Here is a 21,451-nt window from a genome sequence, read left to right on the forward strand (position 1 = left end):
TTACGTACAGCACTGTGACTATAGTTAGTGATACTGTATTGCATATCTGAAAGTTACTAAGAGAGTAGGCGTTAAACATTCTCATCACAAAAAATTCTGTAACTTGTATGATGACGGATGTTAACTAGACTTATTGTGGTGATCATTTCACAACATATACAAATATCGAATCATGAAGTTGTATACCCAAAGCTAACATACTGTTACATGCAAAGTATACCTCAATTTTTTAAGAAAAGGGAAAAATTCAATCTAAACCTTGCGCTTCATACAAAAATTAACTCAAAACGAATCATAAACTTAAAAGTAAACCATAAGACCATGAATCTTTTAGAAGAAAACAGAGAAAAAATACTCAAGACCTAAGGCTTTGTGAAGAATTCTTAAACATGTCTCCAAAAGCATAGTGTATAAAAGAAAAAATAATCAATAAATTGGACTCTACCAAAATTCAAAACTTTTTCTTTGGAAAAGGTATTTTTAAGATGATGAAAGAATCACTACACAGAGTAGCTCCCCCTAGGCTTGGTGTCCAGAGTTTTTATTGGGGCTCCATTAATGATTGATTGATTGATTGATTGATGGCCCACATAGCAATCTCAGTCTCCATGTCAGGCGGGGGCGTGTCTTGATGTGCTGATGGCCAAGAGCACAGCAGGGGGTGGCGGGCAGGGGGAGGCTACCTCGTGGCTGGTTATCTGCCCAGGAGAACTGAAAGCACGCATCCACACAAAAATGTGCCCATGACACTGCATGACCCAAAGCCCCTGCCCTAAGTCACAACGTTGGTCTTTCCAGCCCCACCAACCTCCATCCTGTGACTCTCTGGTGAGGCCTAAGATCCAGTGTGGTCAGCCCGCAACCTAACCAAAGACCCTCCTATCAGGCATGACACAGATCACCTCCCAGAAGCCAAGGGCAAAAGCCAGACCTCTCTTGGGCAAGGCCAAGTTCTTTCCTACACACCGTGAAGTTCACTCTTTTGAAGTGTCCAATTCCTGCCATTTGAGGAGAGCATCCTAGGAACTTGTCGGCAAACCCTGGGGGCTTTTGCAGAATGCACTCACCATTCTGTCTCTAGAATCGATTGTTGCTCTGACCTACAGATCCCAGACTTGAGCTGCAACACGTCCCAGCTCTAGCCAGCCCCGTGTGCTTCAGACCGGCCCCCAGAGTCCTAACTGGAAAGAGCCAATTCCTTAACATTTATCCTGTTGCTGTTTGCCCCGGATTTGGTGGTTTCTGTAGACGGACAGACTCCTTGGTTTGTTGAAAGTCAAGGGAAGATTCTGACAGCAGCCAAGGGCCTCTGTTCAGTCCTCAATGGGCTCTTCCTCCAGGTGCTGGGCTTGTCCCTATACTTAACGCCACTCAATGTACAAAGGTATATAGAGTTATAGCACCCCTAGATTTTCTCTAATTGTTTAATATATGGTACAGTGTTTAATACATTGCACCCTTAAATCTGTCTGTCCACCTTTATTTCAAAAATCTAAACACAGGGCCAGCATATACTTCAGTATTTGATGGTGAAATTTAAATTTGAATAAAATAGTATACCCCCCCAAAATAAGTGTACAATTCAGTGGTTTTAGTATACTCCCAATGTTGTGCAACCACAAACACTGTCTAATCCTAGAACATTTTTATCACTCCCCACTTCTCCTGCGTCCCTCCTCTCGGACCTTGGAAACCACTGATCTATCTCTATGGACTTGACTATTCTAGACATTTCATATGAATGGAATCATATAATAGTAGCCTTTTATGTCTGGCTCCTTTTATTAGCATAACTTTTAAATTTATTTATTTATTTATTTTTGGCTGCGGTGGGTCTTTGTTGCTGCACGCTGGCTTTCTCGAGTTGCAGCGAGCGGGGGCTACTCTTCTTTGTAGTGTGCGGGCTTCTCACTGTGGTGGCTTCTCTTGTTGCGGAGCACGGGCTCTAGGCGTGGGGGCTTCAGTAGTCGTGGCGCACGGGCTAAGTTGCTGTGCGACATGTGGGATCTTCCTGGACCAGGGATTGAACCTGCGTCCCCTGCACTGACAGGCAGATTCTTAACCACTGTGCCACCAGGGAAGTCCCTATTAGCATAATTTTTAATTGAGGCATAGTTGATTACAATATTAGTTTTAGGTGTACAACATACTGATTCAAAATTTTTATAGATTATGCTCCATTTATAGTTACTACAAAATATTACACTGTGCTGTACAATAGATCTTTGTAGCTTATTTATTTTATATGCAATAGTCTGTACCTCTTCCTTCCCTACCCCTATCTTGCCCCTCCCCCCTTCCCCACTGGTAACCACTAGTTTGTCCTCTCTGTGAGTCTGTTTCTTTTTTGTTGTATTCACTAGTTTATTTTTTAGATTCCACATGTAGATGATAACATACAGTGTTTGTCTTTCTCTGTCTGACTCCTTTCACTTAGCACAATGCCCTCCATGTCACTTAGCATAATGAGTTTTTGTTTGTTTGTTTGTTTTGGTTGAGCCACATCTCAGTTGAGGCAGGCGGGCTCCTTAGTTGCAGCTCGCAGGCTCCTTAGTTGCGGCTCACGGGCTCCTTAGTTGCGGCAGGCGGGCTTCTTAGCTGCAGCTCACCGGCTCCTTAGCTGTGGTATGCGAACTCTTAGTTGCGGCATGCATGAGGGATCTAGTTCCCGGACCACGGATCAAACCTGGGCCCTCTGTATTGGGAGCATGAGTCTTACCCACTGCGCCACCAGGGAAGTCCCCTAGCATAACGTTTTTAAGGTTCATCCGTGTTGAAGTATCTGTATCAATACTTCATTCCTTTTTGACAGCTGAATATTATTCCATGGTATGGATGTTTTGTTCATCAGCTGATGGACATTTGAGTCGTTTCACTTTCTGATTATTATAAATAACGGTGCTATGAACATCCATGTGCACGTTTTTGTGTGTATGCATGCTTTCAGGCCTCCTGGGAGGATAACCAGCCACGAGGCGGCCTCCCCGCCTCCCCTGCCCCCGTGCTCTTGGCCATCAGCACATCAAGACAGCCCCCCCCCCCGGGTGGACACAGTCAACATCCGGACACCCTGCTGTTGTCAGCATCTGAGTCATGGGGCATCTGAGCTCTGAGAACAGATAGGGGGCCTCCAGAGCAGAGAAGGAAGGCCCTATTGATCCAAACTAGGATAGTTGCAAATCATGAAAGAAAAAGGGAGTTATCCCATCACCACAACTAAAGAACGGAAGACCACGAGGGGCCACCTGCTGCGGCCCAGAAGGGGACACTTCCGTTGCCTCTGCAACATCTCCAGGGGGCGGCCATCGGGGGCTCCTGGCCTCCAGGGAAGGGGACTTCTGCAGCGTAAGCAGTCCTCCAGCCTCACAATAATCCACCCTGTCTCCCTCGGGACGAGCTGACGTCTGTGTCCTTGTGGTGTCCCTCTCAGGGCCGGGCAGAACACTCTGCTCCCCGCTGGCCAGGGGGGCGCCTCGGGAGTGTGAAGGCAGGACCCAGTTTCCTGAACCAGCCTCCCTTCCATATACCCATGAAGTCTTCGCTTCAACCAAAGGCAAGCGGCTCTCCCAGCTGCTGAGCTCTGCGAAGTGCCTTATACGAACCCCGAGAGGCACCAAATCAACAGGTCCCTCCCACAGTCGGCGTCACAGAACCTGAGCTTGGCCACCCCTCCCCACCCAGAAACGCGGAGACCTACTTACCGGCTCTGGTGGCTCTCCCACAGCCGCCTCAGGCCCCGGTCGGCCAAGCCCTCCAGGATGAGGAGGTGGCCCCGCCCGTCCAGCAGGTGGAAGCCAGTGAGCACGTCCAGGTCCGGCCGCTCCTGGATCTTCGCCGGCATCTTCAAGGCGGACAGGATCTGCTGGATATCCTCCACGGGGCAGGAGTCCAGGCCCAGGGCCCCGGCGTTGATCACGGCGACGTCCTGCAGCAGGCCGTGCAGGAGTGAGAGCTTACTGGAGGTGAACACGAAGATGACGCGGCCAAACTGGGAGGCCGTGGGGTGGGCGTCCAGGGCCTCGGTCCCGGCCCACAGCGGCACCGCCACGCCCGCCCGCAGCTTCAGCAGGCAGCTGGCCTCCAGGTAGTCGCCCGGGGGCATCGGGCTGTGCCGCAGGCCGTCTCCGGGCACCCGCAACCCCACCGCCTTCCTGCTCCTGCTGTCATGGCCGAGGCGCGTGGCCTTGGGCTCGCAGCTGTGGACGGGGACAACCAGGTTCAAGTACTTCTGGCCAAGGAGGAGGTCGGCAAAGCTGACCTGGGCAACCCCGTAAGGGTCCCACATCTTATCCTGGGTTTCAAAGGGGTTGTTCTCCGTCTCTTTCGGGGAAATTAGGGTCTGGAGGTTGAGGTATGAATCCAGCGGGTCCTCCCCAAACAGGGCGGGCTTGCGGGAATACCCCTCTGACTTGCGGTCCCGGTCATGAACTTCCACCACCATCGGGGGGCCCTCCAGGTATTCCCTCAGGTCGCTGGGGTGCATGGCCCCAAGGAAGATGACGTTGATATCCTGGAAGTAGACGTGGGTCCCATGGGGCTGGCCCTCAGTCCTGTGCACTGGGGTCCTGTAGAACTGGTACCTGCAGTACACGGGGGTGCACAGCCGCTGCGAGAGAGCAGGGGCGGCGGTCATGGGTGCAGCCGCGGGCACCCCCTGCCGGCTCCCCTCCTCTCCAGGTGGCCCCCACCCAGCGGCTCAAATCCCGGCCCCAGGCTCACGCCCGGCAGCCCCTGCAGCCCCTGCGGCCTGTGGTTCTTCATTCACAAACCCCAAGGACAGAGCCCACTCTGCAAGGCCACTGCGAGGCCCGAGAGCCACGTGTACGGCGCTGAGCTGGCAGCTGAAGCAACTACTTCCCCCGGATGGCCAGTGCCACGAGGACAGGCCCTGTGCTTCTTCCCGTCCCATGGCCGGGCACAGAAAGTGTGGAGAGGAGTGGCTTTTAGAACAGAGAATCCGTGTTTCCCAGACACGCATCTGGAGGGCTGGCACGGCTCACCTTTAGCATATAAAGTGACCAAGCAGAACTTGGGTCTGGGTTTAAGAGGACTCGCAGGCTGAGCTGCAGGCGGGGGGCAGGGCTGTGTCGGGACAGAAACAGGAAACCTTGCTCATGCTACAACGTTATCATCAGAAGCTCACCGTTACACAAGTGTGTGGTTCGAATGCATACTCCAAGGGTACTATTTATTTTACTATTTCTTTTACCACTGATGCCGAAATTTTATTTAAAAATAATCCTGGGTTGGTAGGGCTCCCAGGTACCTGGCAGAAATAATTAAGAAAACCTTCTGGAGAAATCCACTTCCGACCTAGGCCTCAAAGAATTCCCACAGAGAAAGTTCCATCAGACATGGGATCATAGTAAAAATCACAAAACACCTAAGGGAAAAAGGTACCACTAGCAAAACCAGATGTACAAAGGCACAGGTATTAGAATGATCAGGTACATAAAATAAATCTATTTGTTTGGTTTTTAAAAAGTAAAAGTATATCATCAAGGTGAAAACTATCATAATTCTATTTACTGGCAATGAAAATTCTAAAACTGAAAATTTTAAAATATCACCTACAACAGCATCAAGACATAAAATGCTTAGGAAGAAATGAAAGATGTGGAAGACCTGTACACTGCAAACTACAAAACACTGCAGAGAGAAATTAAAAAAATCTAAAGGAAGAAATATACTATTTTTATGGTTAGGAAAATGCAATTAATTCTTGAGGAATCATAGACCTAAACATAAAAGCTAAAATCATACCTCTCCTACAAGAAAACACAGGGTAGTATCTTCATAAACTGGGGGTGGAAAAAAGATTTATTTGGTATGACACAAAAAGCACTAATCATAACAGAAGTTGATAAGATGGACTTCATCAAAGACACTATTAAGAAAATTAAAGTCAAGCTCCAGATGGGCAGAAAGTATGTACAATGCATACATATCTGACAAAGGACTCGTATCCACAATATATCAATAAAAAGAATAGATATTCTAAAGAAAAATAAAAGAGGAGCTTTCAAATCTGGTTAAACGGAATAAGCACACCCACCCTGCACCTCCCACTGAATACAACAGAAGGCATGCTTCAACTAAGAGTCCGCATGCCGCAACTAAGCAGCCTGCATGCCACAACGAAGGTCCCATGTGCTGCAACTAAGATCTGGCGCAGCCTAAATAAATAAATAAATATTAGAGAAAAAAAAAACCCTACAGAGATGCAGAGAACACCTTCTGAAAAGTAAAAGGCAGTGGGCAGATTGGAGAAAGAGACCAAACCCAGTGAGTTTCCTGGGTTTTATTCTCTTCCTGCATGTCCCAGACTAGACGCAAAGGAAGCCTGAATCCCAGAATTCTGCACCAGGCATGGAGAGACAGAGCTCTCTTTCTGTTCCAAGGAATGGGGTGTGGGAACCCTATGAGACAGAGAGAGTGGAAGGAAACTCCCTATTGCTTTTCTCTCCTGGACCTGCCCTCTGGCAAGTTCAAGTTCCCAACCTGTAATCTGTGCAGTGGCAGCAGCTGGGCAGGCAACTGAAAATCTGAGTGAGGGGAATCCTCTTTGAACAGATGAACTGTGATACAAACAGTGTATCAAAATGTCCTGTTCCTTGGCTCTCATGCTCGAGTGATGGTCACTGAGCTCCTGTTTGTACCAGGCCCCGGGCTAGGCGCTGGGGACGCTGACACCATGGTCCCTTGTGCAGGCGACTTCAGCCCACTGGGGACATGAACTAAACATCACATCATGCAGTTCAAGTGGCAGACTGAACACATACATCTGGTTACACCCCTCACCGAACCCCTCTAAAACCACAGGGAATTTTTTTTTAAGACATAAACATACAAGGACAAGGAGAAGAGAAGAGAAGCCAGCATGAGCGCCGGGACAGGGACGAGCAAGTGGTGCAGACACAGCACAGGTGAGGAAGCCAAACCCCAAGCATGTAATGGAGAAGCTGAGAACCAGCCACATTCTCTGCAAAATCCTCAAAAGACTTAGGAACTGGCAGGACCCAGCATCTCTGGATCTGGGGGTCACAGCAAAGAGCCCAGCAAGGGAACTGTTGTGAGTCCCGAGAAGCCAGCCGGCCCAAGTGCCCTCCCCTCCCCTACTGCTTGGCGGGAGGCTGTTAGTTTGTTGTGCAGGCAAATGAATGAAGGGTCCTGAGAGCTTCAAAACACTGATGAGAGAGAAAAGAGGAGACCTACACTAATGTAGGGGCACACTGAACTCAGGGGCTGGAAGTCTCAACACAGTAAGACGTCAGTTCTCCCCAGACTGACCTATGGATTTAGTGCAAAGCCAGGCAAAATCCTAGCACAAGTTTTTGTAGATAGAGACAAGCTGATTCTAAAATTTATATGAAAAAATAAATAAATAAATAAAATTTATATGAAAGGGCAAAGAAACTGGAAGAGCTAACACAATTTTGAAAAAGAAGAATAAAGGATCCAGAAATAGACCTCTACCAGTACAGCCAACTGATTTTTGTCAGAAATGTAAAAGAAATTCAATGAAAAAAAAAAAGTCTTTTCCACAAATGGTGCTGGAACAATTAGTCATGTGTTTGCAAAAAAAATGAACATTAACTTAAACCTTATACATAAATTAACTCAAAATTGATTATAGATCCAAATGTAAAACTATAAACATAGAAGAAAACCCCTGTCACCAGGGGTTAGGCAAAGAGTTCTTAGATGTGACACAAAAACACAATCCATAGAAGACAAAAATGTATAATTTGGACTTCATCAAAATTAAAATAAGAGAATAAAAAGGCAGACTATAGACTGGGAGAAAATATCTGCAAAGAATATATCCAAAAGCAGACTTGTATCCAGAATAGATTTAAAAACTCTCAACTCAACAACAGGAAAACTAAGTACTCAGTTGAGAACTTCTCTGGTGGTGCAGTGGTTAGGAATCCGCCTGCCAATGCAGGGAACACGGGTTCGGGCCCTGGTCCGGGAAGATCCCACATGCCGCTGAGCAACTAAGCCCGTGCGCCACAACTACTGAACCTGCGCTCTGGAACCCGTGAGCCACAACTACTGAAGCCTATGATCTGCAACAAGAGAAGCCACCGCAACAAGAAGCCCACGCACTGCAACGAAGAGTAGTCCCCACTCGCCGCAACTAGAGAAAGCCCGTGCACAGCAACGAAAACCCAATGCAGCCAAAAATAAATAAATTTATTTAAAAAAAAGAACTCAGTTGAAATGTGGGCAAAAACTTGAATTGACACTTCACCGAAGGGGCCATAAAGTGGCAGATAAGCAGATTAAGAGATGCGCCACATCACTCTGCATCAGGGAAATGCATGGTAAACCCCGATGAGACAACACTGCATACTCATTAGAGTGGCCAAAATTAAAAATAAAACACTGATGATACCAAGTTCTGGGGAGGATAAGCACAGCTGGAGCCCCCGCACACCGCTGCTGAGACGCAACCACAGCCTCTCCACAGAGCCCGGGAACTTATCCTAAAGAACTGTGGGCATTTATCCTAAAGCACTGAAGGCTTATGTTCACACAAAAGCACGTACACAGATGTTTTAGCAGCTGTATTCGTAACTGCCCCAAACCAGAAACAACTTAAACATCCTCCATGGGTTAATGGACGGACAGACTGCGGTTCCATCCAGCTGCAGAATACGACTCAGCAGCAAAAAGGGATGAATTCTAGCTTGCGGGAATCTCGCCGGCATCGTTCTGAGGGAAGGAGGCTGTATGTGTTGTTCCCTGCTGCAGCAGAGGTTGTTAGTGTGGATGTTACACAATATATAACCCCATCTGGACGACAATCTTCAAAAGTTAAAACTATCACGACGAACACGTCTGCGGTTGCCGCGAGTGCGGGTGGGGAAGATGTGGTCATAAAGGGCTAGTACAAAAGAGTCTGGGGGGTGCGGTCATAGAGGTGTTCTGTATCCTCACTGTGGTGGTGAGAACGCTGACGCACACATGAACTGAAATTTACAGAACTGCACACCAAGAGAAAAGAGTCGATTCTGTAGGATAGTTTTACTTTTCTGCTTGCTATTTTAAAAATTAAAAAACCAGAGGGTCTCTGGAATGAGGGACAGCTGATGGCATTCAGCTCCTATCCAAACCAGATGTATTAGGTGACCAAATGCTCACGGACCATCCAATGCAGACCCCACGTCCTTTTCATCCCTTGGCTACCAGACCCTTACCCTCCAGGCGGGCAACTGGGAGAGACCTCCAGAGATCGAACTTGAGGTCTCCCCACCACCAGCCCACCCAGGCCACCGCAGCATGAGGCTCAGAACCCACAAGCCCGCTCGGCACCCAAGGCTGCTTTTGAGGCCCCCACTCTTACCTATGAGCAGCGAACCAGGGGATTGAGACAGATGTGACGATGGAGACCAAACAAACAGAAAAACCAACTTGAGGAAACAAGGACTGTACAAACAGGGACAATGACCCACGAAGCAGGAAAACACTGCTGAGTCGGCGGCCCCGGGGCCACCCCCAGATCCGTGATTCTCTAGGAGAACCTCAGGACCCAGCTGTGGTGGGACCCACAGCTGGGCTTCATAAAGGTCAGAGGAGACCAGGCAAAGCCTGCAAAGGGAAAAGGGCTGCGAGGCAAAGCAGGGGGACAGGCGCCATCTCCCCATGGCCTCCTACTGTGTGTCCCAGGATGCATTGAGCTCCTGCACAACTGACTGTGACAACTCAGGTGATGTACTGTCCACCAGGGAGCTCACTGGAGACATAGCACGCAGGGTTTTGACTGGGGCTGGTATTAGGCTCCCCCAGCCTGTGGCCCAATACGCCAGGCACCCTGGAGGAAAGCATGGTCAGCACTGTTGGCAGAAACAGTCAGGCCCAGGAACCACTCTCATTAGAGAACGATTCAAGTTCCTAGACACCTGCCAAGGGCCAGCTTTTCAGGCAGACCTTTTTATAGATAGTCACCTTGGCAATCTAGATTCAATACAATCCCTATTAAATTACCAATGGCATTTTTCACAGAACTAGAACAAAAAATTTTTAAATTGGTATCGAAACACAAAACACCCCAAATAGCCAAAGCAATCTTGAGAAAGAAAAACGGAGCTGGAGGAATCACACTCCCTGACTTCAGACCATACTACAAAGCTACAGTAATCAAAACAGAATGGTACTGGCACAAAAACAGAAATATAGATCAATGGATCGGGATAGAAGGCCCAGAAATAAACCCATGCACCTATGGTCACCTAATCTGTGACAAAGGAGGCAAGGATATAAAATGGAGAAAAAACAGTCTCTTCAATAAGTGGTGCTGGAAAAACTGGACAACTACATGTAAAAGAATGAAATTAGAACACTCCTTAACACCATGCACAAAAATAAACTCAAAATGCATTAAAGACCTAAATGTAAGACCGGATCCTATTAAACTCTTAGAGGAAAACATAGGCAGAACACTCTCTGACATAAATTGCAGCAATATCTTTTTGGATCCACCTCCTAGAGTAATGAAAATAAAAACAAAAAATAAACAAATGGAGCCTAATTAAACTTAAAAGCTTTTGCACAGCAAAGGGAACCAAACACAAAACAAAAAGACAACCCACAGAATGGGAGAAAATATTCGCAAATGAAGAGACCAACAAAGGATTAATCTCCAAAATATACAAACAGCTCACGCAGCTCAATATCAAAAAAACAAACAACGCAATTAAAAAATGGACAGAAGAGGGCTTCCCTGGTGGTGCAGTGGTTGAGAGTCCGCCTGCCGATGCAGGGGACACGGGTTCGTGCCCTGGTCCAGGACAATCCCACATGCCACAGAGCGGCTAGGCCCATGAGCCATGGCTGCTGAGCCTGCGCATCCAGAGCCTGTGCTCCACAATGGGAGAGGCCACAACAGTGAGGGGCCCTCGTACCGCAAAAAAAAAAAAAAAAAAAAGGACAGAAGATCCAAACAGACAATTCTCTAAAGAATACATACAGATGTCCAAAAAGCACGTGAAAAGATGTTGAACATCTCTAATTATCAGAGAAATGCAAATCAAAACTACAATGAGGTATCACCTCACACCAGTCAGAATGGCCATCATCAAAAAAATCTGCAAACAATAAATGCTGGAGAGGGTGTGGAGAAAAGGGAACCCTCCTACACTGGTGGTGAGAATATAAATTGGTGCAGCCACTATGGAGAACACTACGGAGGTTCCTTAAAAAACCAAAAATAAAGTACCATATGACCCAGCAATCCCACTACTGGGCATATATCCGGAGAAAACCGTAATTCAAAAAGATACATGGGGCTTCCCTGGTGGCACAGTGGTTAAGAATCCACCTGCCAATGCAGGGGACATGGGTTAGAGCCCTGGTCCAGGAAGATCTCACATGCCACGGAGCAACTAAGCCCGTGCGCCACAACTACTGAGCCTGCACTCTAGAGCCCACGAGTCACAACTACTGAGCCCACGTGCCACAGCTACTGAAGCCCATGCACCTAGAGCCCATGCTCCACAACAAGAGATGCCACCGCAATGAGAAGCCTGCACACCGCAATGAAGAATAGCCCCCGCTTGCCGCAACTAGAGAAAAGCCCGCATGCAGTAACAAAGACCCAATGCAGCCAAAAATAAATAAATAAATAAATACATTTATATACATAAAAAAAAGATACACGTACCCCAGTGTTCATTGCAGCTCTGTTTATAACAACTAGGACATGGAAGAAACCTAACTGTCCATCAATGGATAGATAATTTATCCAGGAGTGGATAAAGAAGTTGTGGTACATATACACAATGGAATATTACTCAGCCATTAAACAGAATGAAATAATGCCATTTGCAGCAACATGGATGGACCTAGAAATTATCCTAAGTGAAGTAAGTCAGACGGAGAAGGACAAATATCATACAATATTACTTATATGTGGAATCTAAAAAAATGGTACAAATGAACTTATTTACAAAACAGAAATAGAGTCACAGATGTAGAAAACAAACTTATTGTTACCAGGGGAGATGGGGGAGGGATAAATTGGGAGACTGGGATTGGGAGATCACACCACTATATATAAAATAGATAACTAACAAGGAGCTACTGTGTAGCACAGGGAATTCTACTCAATACTCTGTAATTATCTATATAGGAAAAGAATGTAAAAAGGGTGGATATGTGTATATGTATAACTGATTCACTTTACTGTGTACCTGAAACTAACACAACATTGTAAATCAACTATACTCCAATAAAAATCTTTTAAACTGAAGGAAAATGATTTTTTAACCTACAATTCTATACCCTAACTATCAATCAAGTATAAGGGTAGAATAAGGATATTTTCAGACATAAGAGATCATAAAACAAGTATCTCCCATTAACCTCTTCTCAGAAAGCTACAGGAGGATGTGCTCCAGCAAAATCAAAGAGGAAACAAAGCAAGAGCAAGACACAGAATCCAGGGACAGGGACCCACCAGGAGAGGAACAGGGGACTCCCAAGGTAAACAGCAGCACTAAACTGGCTGGTTCAAAATAAGTGAGGACTAGGCAAGCACTGCTGCTGTAACAAGGAAGCATAGGGCTCCTCCTGAGTGGAGGGTCGCTACCTGCACCTGAAGAACCCTGTGGTGTAGCAGAGGAGACCTCACACTTGGTAACTCCTGATCCCAGGAACCTAATCTCTTTGCCGTCTGGCTGTGAGATCCTAAATGAGGAAGTGGGGTTGATGATCATACTTCTCATGTAGGGCCACTGTGGGTGAGGGGCGACAGGCGATGGGCAGATGGCTGGGAAAAGCACCTCTCAAACCAGCTGGCCTGGCTCACTCTTACCTCTAGTTCACTGAAGGACACAGACCGTGATGGAAGGCAGGAAACACACTTGATCTCTATGGTCAGGGGGTTTAAGTCCCGCTTTTGCTCTTCAGTCATGAGGGGAACTTCTGTTTTTAGGGTCAAAAAACAATCTAAGACGTTGGCCGACCTCCCACTGCCATGACTCACGACAGTTTGCCATCCTGCAGGGAGATACACACAGCGTTAGAATGTTATTCAGAATGGCCCCGAAACCAGCACAGGAGGGATCAGGCAACCTGAAAGCCAAAGATAAAATTACACCGAAAAGAGGAAAACTTTAAAAAATAATAATTGGGAAACATCTACAGGCAGCATGTCTGCACCACTTTTTCAACTGGGGTCCCATAGGTTCTCTAAGAGAATTTCACTTTGTGATTTAATATTGATGATCACCTTGTGAAATAAGCATTTCCTGAATCATCTATAGGCTATAATCAGGAACAATGACGCTTGGGTCCCACCCCCAGTCTCATGGGCTTGGTCTGGGCTGTAGCCTCCACACTGGGATTTTTAAAATCTCTCCAAGTAATTCCAGAACCACCAGACTTGCGCTGCGAGTCCCATAGTTACTGGCCGTATGTGGATATTTATGTTTAAATTAATTAAAATTAAATATAATTTAAAATGCACTTCCTTCAGACTTCGCTGTTGGTCCAGTGCTTAAGACTCCGCGCTTCCACTGCAGGGGGCACAGGTTCAATCCCTGGTCGGGGAACTAAGATCCCACATGCCGCACAGCATGGCCAATAAATTAACTAATTAATTAATTAAGAGGCACTTCCTTCATCACATGAGTCCCACGTCACACGCTCAGCAGCCATGTGTGGCTATGAGCAGACACGGAACAAGTCCTTCACTGCAGAAAGCTCTGGAGCACTTCTCCAGGCAGTTCTCTTAGACTAGAACACATTCAGGAACAAATAACACCAGTGTCTGTGTTTGGTGCCCAGCGGCGTCACTTTCACCGTTGTAATCCAGGGAGGGAAGTGTAGGTACTGACATAGAACACAAGTGGCACATTCGAGCCAAATCCAGCCTGGAACACCTCCCGCTGTGACAGTTGTGCAACAGTGCGACTGCAGAAGAGGGTGGGTGACTTGACCACTGCAGGGCACGTGCGCAGCTGTGAGAATACTTTTCTCGCAAAAGGGGCCCATACATTTCACCAGGTGGAGAGACACTGGTGAAGGCCAAAAAAAAAAAAATGCTCCCGATTTGCAGGCAGATTTTTCAAACCCTAAATCCGACTGTTAGGCATCATGGGACCTACAACAAGTCAGAGGCTCTTTGAGGCTCGATTTCACTGTGTGCAAAATGGACAGATACCACCTTTCTTAGGGTTAAGAGGATGAAGAGGGATTATGTACGGGAAGGTGTCAGGAACACTGCCCCTCCTAGCACAGGGTCTGCGCTCAAAAAGACCAATTCTATTTCTTTCATGATGCTGGTAAATATATTTTTAGGGCATGTGAGAGCCCCATCACTCACACTCAGAAAGAGCAGTTGCTTCCACAACAAGTCCTGGGCCCGAGGTGTACCCTGTCTGCCTGGGCCGTGGGCACCTCCTGGGGACCCCCCACTTCTCCCTGTGACTCTCTTCAAAACCAACTCATTAAGACCATAGCCAATTCTGATTTGTGTCTAGAACTTTGCCAGCCTTTTCATAGAAGATTGTCCAGTTTAGAAAGACTCCTTAGTGCAAACACCTACTCATATCAACATTCAGAAATCTCAGGTGATGTCAGCCATGATCCAGGGCAGGGATCTAAACCTCAGCACTACTGACACTTGAGGACTGATAATTATTCGTCATGAGGACCACCCTGTGCATCATGGGACATTCAGCAGTGTCCCACTCCCACCTGTGACACCCAAAGATGCCTCACAGAGTGCCAAGTGTCCCCGGGGGCATAAGTGCCCAAGGTGAGAACCACTGTCCCACGTAAGGAACAAGGCAAGGGCAAGTGGCCACCACAGGGTCTGTGCACCTACAGCTGCCGGACTTGAACACGATAGGTCCAGGGATGTCAAGTGATCGTCCAAGGACTCTTGGCCAATATGCAGCAGAACCAGTGTCGAAACCAGTCCTGTGTGGCTAAAAGTGTGGCCCCTCCTCTGTGAAGTAAACATAAGAGTTCACTCCAAACACAGAACCTTTCTAGACACTTACTGGCCAACAATATTTACCACTAAGGTATGCAAAGTCTGCGGCCTAATCTGAAATTGAAGATGGGGCTTCCCTGGCAGTGCAGTGGTTGAGAATCCGCCTGCCAATGCAGGAGACATGGGTTCGAGCCCTGGTCCAGGAAGATCCCACATGCCTCAGAGCAACTAAGCCCGTGCATCACAACTACTGAGCCTGCGCGCCACAACTACTGAACCCACGTGCTGCAACTACTGAAGCCCACACGCCTAGAGCCCATGCTCTACAACAAGAGAAGCCACCGCAATGAGAGGCCCGTGCACCGCAACAAAGAGCAGCCCCCACTCACCGCAACTAGAGAATGCCCGTGCGCAGCAACGGAGACCCAACACAGCCAAAAATAAACACAATAAAATAATTTATTTTACAAAAATTAAATTGAAGATGACTAAAAATAATCATTCTAGTTGTGGAATAATCTTATGCTATTCTATTTTATGGCAAAAAGAAACCTACAATTGGCCTGCTGCACCACGGCCACTTGCAGTCATGACCACAAGCTGTGGCCTCGGTGCCAGGGAGCAGGGATCTTTCTGCCCCCCTTGCCGGAGGCCCAGGGCCCTACACACAGCCCACCCAGATGTCCGGGCGAGGCAGCTGCCACCTCTCACCAGTAACCTGCCTGAGCTCTGCCGTGCGCAGGGCTCCCCACCAAGCTGTTTACACACATTATCTCTCATGATCCTTCCTACAGCCCCCTGGGGTGGGAGTTACTGTCCCCATTTTACAGATGAGGAAACTGAGACTCACAGAAAGCAGGCGACCTGCTGGTAAAGGGCTGAGCCAGGATTCAAAGTCTGTTTGTCGCTCTTGCAATAACTGTCACTGTACAGGGCCATGGCGGCACAAATTAAACGGGGGGGGAGGCCCAGGCACCTCTTGGCTTCACCTGCTGAAAATGGTCACACCGGGCACACCAGGACCATTCAGCATCTCCCTCCCCTCACAGCAAAGTAAGGAGCAGGTCAGGCAGGTCCCCTGGGGCCCGCCCACCTGGAGCAGCACCGGCTGCTTCTGCGTTCAAGAGCAAAGAAGCATGAACCAAAGTCACTGTCCCAGGCGGGGCCACGTGGCCGCTGCGTGAAAGGCCCGGTCCTCCTGGACACGGCTCAGCAGTGGGTAAGAGTCTCTGAAAACTCACTTTGGGTGAAACTGATTTTCAAAAATCCATCTAAACGTGTGGACAAAAAAGTTAATAGTTCCTCAAAACATATCGACATCAACCCAAGCGCTTGTGGAAATAAGGATTTTCCCGGCACCCCCGGCACTGGACTCTGACCCTATGGGGTTTCACTGACCCTCCGTGTCTGCCTAAGTTTCTCCAGATAGGCCAGAAGGGGGCACTCGTTCACCCTGATGGCCAAAAACCCCACAATGAAACGTGTGAAATTATTTTCTCTAAAAAGAAGAGGGTTCCCCCCATATTCCCTTTTTAAAATAAAGTCACATAATTTTACCCAAAATATATTCTGAGCCTTCCATTATCTAAACATATGGACATAATAAATACCTACTTATTCTTTATCAAACTGAGTTTATAAACGGTGACAGATCTTACAAAGCAAATGAAGCAAACCCCTGTTCTGCCACTGAGCTGTGTGCCTTCAGGTTTAGCTGCTTCACTTCTCTGAGTTTTGATTCCTCCCTGAAAACATCGTGACAATGATAACCACGCCCTATACCACCAGCACCAGTTCACTGGGAAGATCAGAGTTGGCCGTGAGAAGTAAATGATAGGGCATAAATACTGGTCGCCTTTCCTCATTTCCTTTACTAGACGTCTTTGTAAAAATCTGCAGGAACGTGTTTATACCAAGTAGCATCTTATGTAGCAAACAAAACCATGACGTTTCTTTTTTTTTTTTTTTTTTTTTTTTTGCGGTACGCGGGCCTCTCACTGCTGTGGCCTCTCCCCTCGCGGAGCACAGGCTCCGGACGCGCAGGCTCAGCGGCCATGGCTCACAGGCCCAGCCGCTCCGCGGCATGTGGGATCTTCCCGGACCGGGGCACGATCCTGTGTCTCCTGCATCGGCAGGCGGACTCTCAACCACTGCGCCACCAGGGAAGCCCATGACGTTTCTTATTCTCACATTTGCTTGGACTTTGGAATCAGACCTGGGTTCAAACCCAGGCTTCTCTTACTCGCTGCGTCATCTTGGCCGACGCGTTTGACCTCGCTGCGCCTCCATTTCCCGCTCTGTATAGTGGAGACACGCCCACTTGGCGGGGGTGGCTGAGAGCGTAGGGCAGGGGCTCGGCCACTGCGAGTGTCCTGTTTACCGGCATTCTAGCCACACGGGTCAAGGAGACCGGACGCTGCTGGGAACGGGTGTGGCTACCTGCGAGGAGCGGCATCACCGCCAGCTGCATGGCGAACGTGCCCTGCTTCCCGTGGCCTGCCAGCCTGGAGTCTGTCTCCATGCGAGATTTCTCCCTTCTCCTCTGGCTTTTCCTCCCCGCGTCTGATTCTTTCCGTTTAACTGTGAAATCAGAGGAAGGGAATAAACGTTAAGAGGAGCTCCTGTCCCAGAGGCTGTACGTGGCTGCTTCACGCGGCAGGGATGCGGAAGGCTCTGGGGGCTCCCTGGAGGCAGAGTCTGTGCGCCTCGTCTATCCCAGCAACCGGGAGACGCATCCCAACGCGGACAGCAGTCGTCAGTTACACGCAGCAAGAAATTACGGGGTCCTGATCCCCCAACTCGCCACTACCCAGAGCCAGCTGTGACGACACCAGCACCACACAATACCCAAGTTCTCCTCTCCGTCGGCTTATAACCTCAGCGCAGCGCTGAGGGTTGGGCTTTGAAGCTGAACCACCAAAGTTCTAGAATCAGCTCTCTCCCTCCTGCAGGGAAAGCGCCTTAACCATTCTGAGCCTCGACGCCCCCGTCTGTCGAATGGGGGCAGCACCTGCCTCCTCAGGGCATCGAGAAGAGTCAGTGGGCAAAGGCACATAAGATGCTCATCTCAGCACCCAGCTTAGATCAAGAAGAAAAAGGAGATGATAAGACACATAAGTGTGGGTAACTAAAACCATGAGCTATAGGTTCTGTGACAGAGAGACCAATAGGACAGACCATTGCAGGCAAGCCCAGAAATAGAGCCACACACATAGGGAGACTTAACAGAGGCCAGAGGTGGCATTTCAAATCAGTGGGAAAAGATGGACCAGTCCATCAATGATAGTGACTGTCCATCTGGAGGCAAATGAATTTATAGGGCACCTCATTCCGTATGCAAAATGAGTTGCACACTGAAGGTGGAAAACAAACACTTCAAAATCATTAGAAGAATATTTGGGAGACTAGACTGCCATCTGTTTGAGGAAGGGTCTCTCAAGTGTTACCCAAAGTACAAACTGGACGGCAAGAGGTGAACACCCGGGGTACACAACAAGACACCCTACATGAAGGGAAAGGGTAAGATACAGACCCCAGCCTGTGAGGTTTACAGTGCACGAAACTACGCAGAGTTATTCAAAAGACCTTAAAAAAAAAAGGTTTGGGGATCAACAAGAAAAAGAATTTAAACACAACAGAACGACATAAGTGAAGAAATGGGAATAGGAAAATGACCTAAGTGCTGACCAGATAAGTATTCTAGATAGTCTCCATCCCTATAATCAGGAACTGGGCCCCTGACTATGCAAGGGTGATGTGGAGAAGCGCGAATTCTCAGGGTTGCTGTCAGGAGGGCAAAGAAGTACAACCGGGACCCTAAACCGGCAGCATACCCTGAGCGGTCACAGCACATTTCCTACGCCCGTGATCCCGCCGGGCATGCCCCCTACACCCTCCAACGCGTGCGCTGGAACCCCGCGCAAGGACAGTTCCTGGTAAGAGCAGGAAACTGGTGACTATTCAAACATCCCTCAGCGGGGCCTGCAGGGATGAAGGGGGCACTAGCCGACAGGGCACTTTACAGAAGGTAGAAGGGGCTGGACTGAGATGTACTGACACCAATAAATCTTAGAAATAAAGTCGAGAGAAAGAGCAAGCTGCTGTTAAATACGCATGCGTGGAGTCATTTCTGTAACTCACGAAACCAAAAATCACTATAGGGCTTCCCTGGTGGCGCAGTGGTTGAGAGTCTGCCTGCCGATGCAGGGAACACGGGTTCGTGCCTCGGTCCGGGAAGATCCCACATGCCGCGGAGCGGCTGGGCCGTGAGCCATGGCCGCTGAGCCTGCGCATCCGGAGCCTGTGCTCCGCAACAAGAGAGGCCACGACAGTGAGAGGCCCGCGAACCGCAAAAACAAAAATACAAAAAAAAAAAATCACTACAATGTTGTATGAACGTGTGAGAAAGAGGGGGGCGGGGGGGGAGGGTTACACCGATTTCTAGGCGAGGGTGGCTGTACGCTTCTCAAAAGCACGGGAAGCCAAGGGCGCATAAACTGTATCTGTAGCCTCTTATTTCTTTAAAAAAAAACAGAAAAGAAAGAAAGAAAAGAAAAAAGGAACAAGAAGGAAATAAAGGAAATATGGCAAAATATTAATACCTAAATTGTGGGTACATCGTTGTACATTTTTCTGTGTACTTTTCTCTACTTCAAAAAAAGAAGCATGGCTTGAAAACCTCATTAAAATGCTTAAAGGACATTAAAAAGCACTGAGGCTGTTTAACCTGGAAAGAGAAAACTCGGAAGGAGTTGCAAGGTGTTCCTAGTCTTTTAGGGCCTGAAAAACAGGACTGATGTTACTCCCCTACATCTTCTACGGCCAGTGAGGAGCCTGACTCCAGAAGCTTCAGGGTTGGACTAGAACCGGGAAAAGCAGATTGACTGAGGGTTAAGGAAACGATTTGCAGCAGTTACAGCTCAACAAATGGGAAACGGGAAGCAAGTGCCCCAGCTCTAGAATTTTCCACCTCATACTGGAAACACAACCGCTTGCTGAAACACTGCTGAGGAGATCTAGGCCAAGAACGAGGAGGTAGATTCAGGGACCCGAGGGTCCTTGCTGGGAGTCGGACACAGATCATATGCTTTCAGGAGTGCCATTTCCCTCATTCCACCGTAAGAAGCAAATGGCTTCTCATCTTCCAAAGACAGTCTCTCCACCCCCACATCCCACATACCCACCCTACACAGCATCTATCACATAGAAGTGTAATTATTTATCTGGAAGTCTCTGGTCAATATTAGAGATTTTCATGTTTCCCATACACACAACACCATGGACCAGGAGCACAGAAATACTGGTGGAGTGGGAAAGGATGGGATGGGATGGGATGGGATGGGATGGCATGGGATGGGATGGGATGGGATGGGATGGCATGGGATGGGATGGGATGGCATGGGATGGCATGGGATGGCATGGGATGGCATGGGATGGCATGGGATGGGAAAGGATGGGAAGGGATGGGATGGCATGGCATGGCATGGGATGGCATGGGTGGCATGGGATGGGAAAGGATGGGAAGGGAAGGGATGGGATGGGATGGGATGGCATGGGATGGCATGGGATGGCATGGGATGGCATGGGATGGCATGGGATGGGATAGGATGGATGGACGGATGGACGGACGGATGAGGTGAGATGGACCGGGTAAGTTAAAATTGCATGTAGTAGTTTTTACTTTTGAATAAAATTTGAATCTTATTGAAGTATCTTGAATTTGAAATATTTCATAATTCTTTTCCAGGTCTACTTATACTATAAATTTCCGAAGTCCCATCCTAACTTACTTTGAAATGTTTGCTTTTCCAACAAGTTTGTTAAGCTGCTAAATGACGGCCTCTCAATTAACTCCTCCATCTCTGTCATGGTTGCCCCTCCCAAAGCAATAACTGGTCTTGAAGTACCACATCTAGAAAATTCACAAAGAGAAAAATAAATGAAAGTAAGAAAAATCAGGGACCAGATCTAGTAATTTATTTACTGGACTGCATGTAAGCAGACTTTTAAAAATATAACACCGCATTCCTCTAACCCACTGCTTCTCAAATTTCAACATGCATATGAATCACTGAATAAAATGCAGATTGTGGTTCAGCAATCCTGGGGTGTCCCTAAGATTCCCATTTCTAACAAGCTCCCAGTCATGCTGAGGCTGGCAGTCTGCAGACAAACTTGCATTATCATTTATGATGGAAAAAATAATATATTTTATAAAAAGCAACTGAAACTCTAAAATATTTAGGAATTCTTTTACAGGAATTATCCACAACAACTATAGGAAGAAAAAAAATCAACCCTATTAAAATTCATAAAGGAGGAGCTGAATTAGGCGAAAAGATACACCATGATCATGGATGGGAGAACTACAAAATGTAAAAATGTCAATTCACTACCCTGAGAAAACCATAAGTCAAAAAGAGTCATGTACCAGTCCCTCCGATCAGGAAACTTGCACAAGCCTCTTAGACAGCCTGATCCACCAGAGGGCTGACAGCAGAAGCA

The 21,451-nt window shown here is 47.7% G+C and overlaps 1 protein-coding gene across 1 annotated transcript in view; it reads right to left on the bottom strand.

Moving 5' to 3' along the window:
• CFAP92 (cilia and flagella associated protein 92 (putative)) overlaps window positions 1-21,451 on the bottom strand; it is a gene marked incomplete at both ends in the record, with an annotated part of 122,172 nt that overhangs the window by 82,162 nt on the left and 18,559 nt on the right. Inside the window, 4 exons of the mRNA XM_082663545.1 lie at window positions 3,702-4,606; window positions 12,821-13,005; window positions 17,387-17,527; window positions 20,737-20,858. Coding sequence (XP_082519671.1) covers window positions 3,702-4,606; window positions 12,821-13,005; window positions 17,387-17,527; window positions 20,737-20,858 — 1,353 coding nt within the window. The remainder of the gene's footprint in view (window positions 1-3,701; window positions 4,607-12,820; window positions 13,006-17,386; window positions 17,528-20,736; window positions 20,859-21,451) is intronic.

This window comes from Grampus griseus (genome assembly GCF_964374135.1).
Source record: "Grampus griseus genome assembly, chromosome: 10".
Classification (NCBI taxonomy): domain Eukaryota; kingdom Metazoa; phylum Chordata; class Mammalia; order Artiodactyla; family Delphinidae; genus Grampus; species Grampus griseus.